Source organism: Amblyraja radiata, chromosome 19 (genome assembly GCF_010909765.2).
Source record: "Amblyraja radiata isolate CabotCenter1 chromosome 19, sAmbRad1.1.pri, whole genome shotgun sequence".
Taxonomy (NCBI): domain Eukaryota; kingdom Metazoa; phylum Chordata; class Chondrichthyes; order Rajiformes; family Rajidae; genus Amblyraja; species Amblyraja radiata.
In genome coordinates this window covers 23,822,424-23,831,878 of record NC_045974.1, presented here as the reverse complement: position 1 = coordinate 23,831,878, position 9,455 = coordinate 23,822,424, and the positions used below count along the sequence as shown (strand labels likewise).

At 38.7% G+C, this 9,455-nt stretch overlaps 1 protein-coding gene across 4 annotated transcripts in view; it reads right to left on the bottom strand.

Annotated features, from left to right (window-relative positions):
* Nucleotides 1-5,961: 5,961 nt before the first annotated feature.
* Nucleotides 5,962-9,455, bottom strand: part of atp2b1 (ATPase plasma membrane Ca2+ transporting 1) — a 106,854-nt gene continuing 103,360 nt past the window's right edge. For 3 of the 4 annotated variants that reach the window (XM_033038037.1, XM_033038039.1, XM_033038038.1), the window contains one exon: nt 5,962-8,524. In XM_033038037.1, the coding sequence (XP_032893928.1) occupies nt 8,213-8,524 (312 nt within the window). In that variant the 3' untranslated portion in view covers nt 5,962-8,212. The remainder of the gene's footprint in view (nt 8,525-9,455) is intronic. The other variant, XM_033038040.1, reaches the window with a different exon arrangement.

Here is a 9,455-nt window from a genome sequence, read left to right as displayed (position 1 = left end):
TGTTTTCAGATTGGAGGCTATGATCGATGGTGTGCCATAGGGTTGTATATGATTTGTATAGAGAATCATCGGCTCTGACCTTCCTTCCATCGAGGGGATTTATCGCAGTCGCTGCCTCAAAAAGGCTGGCAGTATCATCAAAGACCCACACCATCCTGGCCACACACTCATCTCCCTGCTACCTTCAGGTAGAAGGTACAGGAGCCTGAAGACTGCAACAACCAGGTTCAGGAATAGTTACTTCCCCTCAGCCATCAGGCTATTAAACCTGGCTCGGACAAAACTCTGATTATTACCAACCACTTTCTGTTATTTGCACTATCAGTTTATTTATTCATGTGTGTATATATTTATATCATGGTATATGGACACATTTATCTGTTTTGTAGTAAATGCCTACTATTTTCTGTGTGCTTAAGCAAAGCAAGAATTTCATTGTCCTATACAGGGACACATGACAATAAACTCACTTGAACTTGAACTTGAAATGTAGGTGTCATAATTAGCAGGTTTTTGCTGGTAATATCAAAAATTAGTGTCACAGTTGTCAAGCTTGAAAGGGATCAGAGAACATTTACGAGGATTTACGAGGATGTTGCCAGGACTAGAGAGGGTCTGAGCTACAGGGATATGTTGAGTAGGCTGGGTCTCTATTCCTTGGAGCGCAGGAGGATGAGGGGTAATCTAATAGAGGTGTACAAAATCATGAGAGGAAAAGATTGGGTAGATGCAGAGTCTCTTGCCCAGAGTAGGGGAATTGAGGACCAGAGGACATACGTTCGAGGTGAAGGGGAAAAGATTTAATAGGAATCTGAGGGGTAACTTTTTCACACAATGTGAGTGTATGGAACAAGCTGCCAAATTAGGTAGTTGAGGCTGGGACTATCCCAACGTTTAAGAAACAGTTAGACAGGTATATGGATAGGACAGGTTTGGAGGGATATGAACCAAGTGCAAGACAGGTGGGACTAGTGTAGCTGGGACCTGTTGACCAGTGTGGGCAAGTTGGGCCGAAGGGCCTGTTTCCACAATGTATCACTCTATGACTCTATAGTGGCCAATGGAGGTTACAACAAGATAAAACTCAGCTAAAAAAGTGTGCAAAGGGAATGGCAGATGGAATTTAATTCAAAGTACGAAGTGAAGCATTAACTTAGTGATGCGGCATCTTGGGTTGACTTAAGCTTTAGCCTCCACAGACGTTGCCTGACCTCTGACAGTGTTCTGTTTTTTCCCCCCTCTTAAGTGGCTCAGCAAACAATTCATTTTAGGGTAATTTTTGGTCGGATAGAAATGGATGCCTTGGCTTTCCTGTGAACATCTATATCCTGTGAACAAAAACAAATGATAAGTTGAGGTTTCTTTGGTCTGGAACTGAACACTGTTGCAAGACCTAAGAATGGACATTTTCTACTTCAAAGGATAAAAATCAGAGCGCAAAATAAGAGGGTTTGTTTGTTCAGTAATATCTTGATCTTTTAGCTTAACATGATTTACCTGTCCTTTTCCCCTTATTCAATGTTTCCTTCAATACCCCAAAATCTATTGATCTGAATATAGTCAATGAATGAACTTCCATAGCCTTGCAGAGTAGAGAATTTAAGATTCAGCACACTCATATCCAAAATGGCCTTATTTTATTTTGATAAATAAACAGCAGCACCCAGTGGAAACTCAGGCAGTCACAAGGAAAACGTGCAAGCACCGAAGATTAAGTTCGAATTCAGGTTTGTGGCATTGAGGCAGAAGCTATCATTGACTTCAATCTACATATAGATTTGGCGAACCAAATTGGTAAAAGTGCTGAGGTGGATTTCCTGGAATGTATACAGGATGGGTTTTAAAACCAAAACGTAGAGGAACTGACTTGAGGGCAGGCCCTCCTAGACTATGTATTGTGTAATGAGGAAGGATTAGTTAGCGATCTTGTTGTGCCAGGCCCCTTGGGCAACAGTGACCATAATATGGTGGAATTCTGCATTCAGATGGAGAGTGACACAGTTAATTCAGAGACGAGGGTCCTGAACTTGAATAAAGGAGACTTTGAAGGAATGAGACGGGAATTGATTAGGAAAGACTGGCAAATTATATTTAAAGGATTGACAGTGGAGATACAATGGCAAAGATTTAAAGGCCGCATGGATGCACTCCAGAAATTATTCATCCCTGTTTGGTGAAAAATAAAACTGGGAGGCTCAACCGTGGCTGACGAAGGAAGTCACGGATAGTGTTAAAGCCAAGGAAGAGCCATACAAATTGGATAGAAGCGGCAAACCAGAGGACTGGGAGAAATTTAGAACTCCACAGAGGAGGACAAAGGGGTTAATTAAGAGAGGTGGGGGGGGGGGGGGGGGGGAAGAAAGAGCACAAAAGCAAGTTTGCAGGGAATATAAAAACTGACTGTAAACGTTTCTTTAAGTATGTAAAAAGGAAAAGATTAGTGAAGACGAATGTAAGTCCCTTACAGTCAGAGACAGGTGGAATTATATTGGGAAACAAGGACATGGCGGAACAGTTAAACGAGTACGTTGGTTCTGTCTTCACTAAGGAAGACTCAAACAATCTCCTGGAAATACTAGGGGACCGAGGATCTAGTGGGAGGGAGGAACTGAAGGGAATTCACATTAGTCAAAAAATGGTGTAAGGCAAACTGTTGGGACCGAAGGCAGATAAATCCCCAGGGCCTGATGGTCTGCATTCCAGAGTACTCAAGGAGGTGGCCCTAAAAATCATGAATACATTGGTGATCATTTTTCAATGTTCTCTCGATTCTGAATCAGTTCTTGTGGACTGGAGGGTAGCCAATGTAATTCCACTTTTTAAGAAAGGAGGGAGAGAAAACGGGGAATTATAGACCAGTTAGCCTGACATTGATAGTGGGGAAGATGTTGGAGTCGATTATTAAAGATGTTATAGCAGCGCATTTGGAAAACAGCGACAGGATTGGTCAAAGTCAGCAAGGATTTATGAAGGAGAAATCATGCTTGATTAATCTTTTGGAATTTTTTGAGGATGTAACAAGTAGAATGGATAAGGGAGAGCCAGGGGATGTGGTGTATCTGGACTTTCAAAAAGCCTTTGACAAGGTCCCATACAAGGGATTAGTGTGCAAAATTAGAGCATATGGTATTGGGTGTAGTGGAATGACATAGATAGAGAACTAGTTGGCAGACTGGAAGCAAAGAGTAGGAATTAACGGGTCCTTTTCAAAATGGCAGGCAGTGACTAGTGGGGTGCGGCAAGGTTCAGTGCTGGGACCCCAGTTATTTACAATATATATTAACGATTTGGACGAGGGAATTAAATGTAACATCTCTAAGTTTGCGGATGACACAAAGTTGGGTGGCAGTGTGAGCTGCGAGGAGAATGCTATGAGGCTGGATAGGTTGAGTAAGTGGGCAGAAGCATGGCAGATGCAGTATAACGTGGATAAATGTGAGGTTATCCACTTTGGTCGCAAGACCAGGAAGGCAGATTATTATTTGAATGGTGTCAGATTAGGAGAAGGGGAGGTGCAACGAGACCTAGGTGTCCTTGTACATCAGTCACTGAAAATAAGCATGGAGGTACAGCAGGCAGTGAAGAAAGCCTTCATTGCGAGAGGATTTGAGTTTAGGAGCAAGGTCTTACTGCAGTTGTGCAGGGCCCTGGTGAGACCGCGCCTGGAGTATTGTGCGCAATTTTGGTCTCCCAATTTGAGGAAGGACATTATTGTTATTGAGGGAGTGCAGCGTAGGTTCACCAGGTTAATTCCCGGGATGGTGGGACTGACATTATGAAAGAACGGGTCGACTGGGCATGTACTCACAGGAATTTAGAAGGATGAGAGGAAAACTAATAGAAACATAAAATTCTTAGAGGTTTGGACAGGCTAGATGCAGGAAAAATGTTCTTGATGTTGGGGGAGTATGGAACCAGGGGTCACAGTTTAAGAATAAGGGGTAGGCCATTTAGGACTGAGATGAGGAAAAACTTTTTCACACAGAGTTGTGAATCTGTGGAATTCTCTGCCACAAGAAGGCAGTGGAGGCCAATTCACTGGATGTTTTCAAGAGAGAGTTAGATTTAGCTCTTAGGGCTTAGGGAATCAAGGCATATTGGGGGGAAAAACGAACGGGGTACTGATTTTGGATGATCATATTGAATGGTGGTGCTGGCTCGAAGTGCCGAATCGTATACTCCTGCACCTATTTCCTGTGTTTCTATGTCACCACTTTTTTTTTTTTTTAAGGACACACTAAGGGCATTTAGGAATAGCAGTTGAAACATTGAATGTCCCACCATAAGAGTATGCAAATTCATAATCGCAGATATGAATGTTTAAACTATACCGTTAAAGTAACAGGCATTTCAAAAATCTACACATCCCAAGTACCTGCAACGCTTGCTTGATAAGTTTCTCCAGACCAAATAATGCCTTCAAAAAATGCCAACTTTTCTTTGGAATTTGACCAATTGAAAGCAATTTCTTAAAACCTATAGTATTCAGCTTTGTTTATATCTGTGAGGCTGCAATTACAATGTATAATTAAAGCAGCTGGATCAGGCAATGAGTTCTTAGTTTCATTGCCAGCTCATAGTCACATCTGTGCTTTATTAATGATAATGTAGCTGATCATTAAGATAGATTTTAAAGATGTGCAATCTAGATCATGTAGTACAACATTTCCTGACAATACCTTCAATTTTTTGTGGGGATTTTATGAACAAGAGTTCCAATTTTTGCTGCTATGATATTTATTGGTTCTATATTGTGTACAATGTTAATTTACAGTTATGCCATAATGTAAGACAATTTTCCACTTTTAAAGTGGCTGAAAATAAGAGTAAACTTTTACTCTACATAAAATGACATTACTAATGATCTATTAACTAGTACCTGCAGATGAATTACATAACTTGGTGTCAATGTGACAAAGCCTGAATTAGTGCTTTGTTGGCAACAATGCCCAATTTACTTATGGAAAATCTTAAAACCGATCTTCAGATATTATAGTTTTTCTACCATTAGAATATCACAATCAACTGCCTCTCATTCAAGAATGCCAGGTTTTAGACATTTAAACAAATGTTCCACTTTCACTCAGACTAACCAGAACCATCAGAAGAGCAACTTGTACAGGATAGTTGAATATTTGTGCTCCGTGCAGTTACACATTTAGCATTGTTGCAAGGTTGTCCCAAGCATTTTACTGTCATTTAATTTTGAAGTGCGGTGCTATTTTATAGAATATTCTCAATTTATTTGAAAGCCTCATTAATTCATGCTGAAATATGCTTCACCCCCAAGAAATGTCTGATTATTTCACGGGCCACAACAGGCATACCAAATTACTGCTGTTCGGGTCTTGGAAATTTTCCCACAAACTTCACAAATCAATATCCATTATCCATATAAGAGACAATAACATTTGTTCACAGATTTTGCAAAAGTAAATAAACAAAACTAATATTTTTTCATCTCACGAGGCACAAGCTGACGGTGCAGATCATTTTTGTATCAATGCAAATAACCTACCCTCCAAAGCACAGGTCGTCTGTATTTTTAGGTTGGAGCTGTCGTCAGGACTGGTAAAAGCTCACTAGCCAATGTTGACTATACCGTGTAAACTTTCTATCCAAAATATCATTAAAGCCCCATGTGCCCTCTGTAATCTTTGGTGTATTCCTTTGCACATCAAATTGAGGACCACATACGGGAAATGGGATGCTATCTACTTCTCCCCCCTCCCCCTCCCCCCATAACACTTTTCATGGATCTTATGCTAAGCCCGAACTGGACATCCGTTGAACGCCTCAGATAAAAGTATTGCTGCAACGAAGAATGTAATGAATAATAATACAGGCAACAATTTGAGCACATGACTGTTTAAATAGACCATTTAAAAATGGTAAATAATATAATTGTTTCGAACAAATGAACAACCTTATCCAATTAAATAAGAGAGGGACAATTAACAAACATTTTTAGAACGCTTTTAATGTGGTTGAGCAAAATTCCCCCGGTGCTTTTCAGGAAAAGTTAGACTTGAAGGCATGCAAATATTAGGACAGGTGAGCAAAGGTTTAAGCCACAACAGATCTGTTTATGGAACACATAGCAGATCAGTAGTTTAGGAATTCCAGAGCATAGAGGTAGCAAGGCAGGACAGATTTTAAGGGATATAGCTGGATCAGGAGTCATTATAAATAATTAAGCAGGGAAATGTTGGGTAGAGGGAATTGTCCTGTCAATTAATTAGCAACTTTTGAATATAACTACACAATGTTCACCATTCATCACAAAGTCAAGCTCTTCTTGTTGTTCGAGATAAAATATGTACAGTTGTCTTGATTTTAGTGTTGATTTGTGGTTGACAAACTCTTATCCAGTCACCATTTAATTACTGAAATAAATATTATACAAGGATAAACATTTTCACAACAGCCACAGGGAATAGAGAATTTGTTTAAATAAGGAAATTATCCCTGTGGTCAATCACCTAAAGATTCTATTGCAAACATTGTATCTCTGCTCCTTGGGTATACAGACTAAAAACATCTGACACAAGGAAAATCTGACATTATTGTTAGTATTTCTTTAAACATTTAATGATTTGGTTCTAAAATTTACACTGTTGGCATTAGTAATATAAATTACTGTAAATGTCAAAAATCAGACACTATTTCACTCAACCTTTTCTTTTCAATACTCCATAATTTAAAAAAAATCTTAAAAGTAGTTTGGACACAGGAAATGTGAAATTCGCAACAGAAAATCCAGCTGTACATATCATTTTTCCCCACAGCCAACCTCCCCCACCCACCCCAAAAACCCATTGCTGCAAATAATTTTTTTACAGATTAAAATCGTACTGAATTAGATCTGTTAAAGTATAATATTGAATGAGTGGGGGATTCGAGGAAATAATTACACTAACGAACAAGACAGCAGTAAAGTAGTTTGGAATTATTTCCTGCCCCAGGTACGCTGCAGTTATGTGCTCTTGCCAATTACCGCACCCACATCTTTGGGGAAAAAAGTTGTATGCATCACAAATGCGCCATATTAGATTACTGCCATGTCAATCCTTATCAATTGAAACCATGATGTAGAAGGGAGTTATCTACTCTTAGAAATCAATTATCCTGGTACATTGCATGATGCAGCGTTGGGTTTTACAACATTTTGATTATTTTTTAAATGAGAGGGTTATTTAAAATCATAAAAGTTGAAGATAATATAGTACACACTATTCAAACAGCCCTCCCTTGTGCTGAATGAAAGTGCCTAAATATTTCTAGGGAAATAAAATCCTGTTCGTATCTCACCAAGTTTAAGCTAATATCCAAGGACAAACACAGACAAAGATAATGATGCATTTGATTTAATCCATTTGATGAGCTGACAAATACTCTGAAGCATCTCATTATACATGGATGTATTTTTCCAATTGACATTTCACCCTTACTTATTTGAAAGGAAAGATTCTTTATGCAGTTAATTTCTCAAAAACTGAGAAACTAGATTCTGAAACAATCATTGAAAAATCCTTGTAAATATTGGGGGGGCTGCACTGGGAAAGGGGCCATAACTGTTACAATATTTCAGCATTGTTTTAGTAGTGTTATCTATTTGGCTACAAGTATTAGCTTTTCTTATCTACAGTATTTAACAAAGTAAATCACAGGCATATTTAGTACAGTTTCAATAGAAACACCCTTTTCCTGAAAATACAGTAGTATTAAGGATTAGTTTCTCTGCATCATATGTCAGGAAGCCTTCTACCTACAAACAGAAACAAAAGTATCTACAAACCTTGTAAACAGAACTGCATCATTTTAGAACATAAATAATTCAAAATATTAACAGCCAAGTAGCAGAAATTAAAGATTCAATGAGCCAGGGCAAAATAAACACCATCCAGAAATCAAGAAAAACTAAATGTTCAGCTAACACACTCTCAGGACAATTCTTAAAGTTGATTTTTTTTTTTTTATCCTTCTGTAACAGAACAAATCCTCAAAGCAAGTCATTTTTATACCAGGTTTGTGCATCACTTGAATTCCAAAAGCACCCATAGTCTGGCAGAAAGCTTAAAAGTATCTACATTCTCGGTGTGTCTTCTGCTGAAGTCCAAGACAAGAATATCTTGTCAATCACACAGTGTAAAAGGAACCAGTTTTTTTCCCTGTAACTCACTAGACCGTTTATATTAACATTCAATTCGCACTAGAGAGACGTTTCCAGACTATGTAGTGGACTCCCTGGGGTTGAAGAGGTAGCAGACTTGCTTGTGTCTGTTGTAAGATGGATCCCACTGTCAACAGCATTGTTGTTTTCATTGAGAGATAATTTAGGAGAGCTATCAGGTTGTTTCTGTGTTCCGTCTTCAGTATCACTATCATCAATAAGAGGGATCTGTGTGTCAGAATCTTCTATTCGAAATTCTGGATGGGTCATAAAGTTGTGGATTGAGCTGCGACTTTCTGGTTTCTCTAATCCTTCGTACAAAGAACTACGGAATGCATTCACCACTCTGAGCTGCAAGACAAAATGCACCGTGTCAGTCGTTTCAAAAAACATGTGGATGGTTTTGACGTGCCAAAATATGATTAAGGTGCATTGTCAGTTGAAATCCACAGTTACATAGCAACACACGTGAAATCTGTATCGTGCAGTATGCAGTGGAAGCTTGAACTAGAAAAAACTGGGAAGCCATTTTAGAGCAATAAATAAATCTTGAAAAAGCATGTCACCTTGTTGAAAGGATTTAAGCCAATGTACCATAAAATACAAACAAAGCAGTTAATACATCAATACTTATTGGTCCAAAGATTCACACACCTCATTTTGAAGACCAAAAATTTAAAAAAATGCAAAAATAAGAGCTACAAAACAGGTTCACCTCATGCGTGGGATTAGGATGCCATTGATTATGAATAAAAAGCCAAGCCTAAGATAAACACAGCATTAAGAAAATGAGACATGCAAAAACCCTAAGTAGCAACCTGTGTAAGTGTTTAAGCATATGCCCAAGACTATTTGCTCAAATTTTAAACCTGCTAAATGTTGTATTGAAAGTAATATGATCAGAGGATAAGACAAAAGGACACAAACTTTACAGACATTAAAATATGATAATATTCTTTGTACATATTTGGCAATTAATTCTGATCCTGAACATACCACTGAGGAAAGCATCAAGACCACACATTTCCATTACATAGCATTTAAGTACGAAGGCACATTATTCCAGGCACATTTTCCTTGACGGGAGCAAAGATGGTTACTTTCTGCTACTGCTATTCTTAACCTATTGGACCTGGAGAATTTATTTTCAAAATGGCCAACATAAAAGCAATTTAAGCATTAATAAGAGAGCAGCTGGAGGAACTCAGTGTCAGGATGCATTTGTAGAGGGAAATGGGCAGGGGGGAGTAATGGGCTACATAGTCCATCCAGTAAGAGTCTC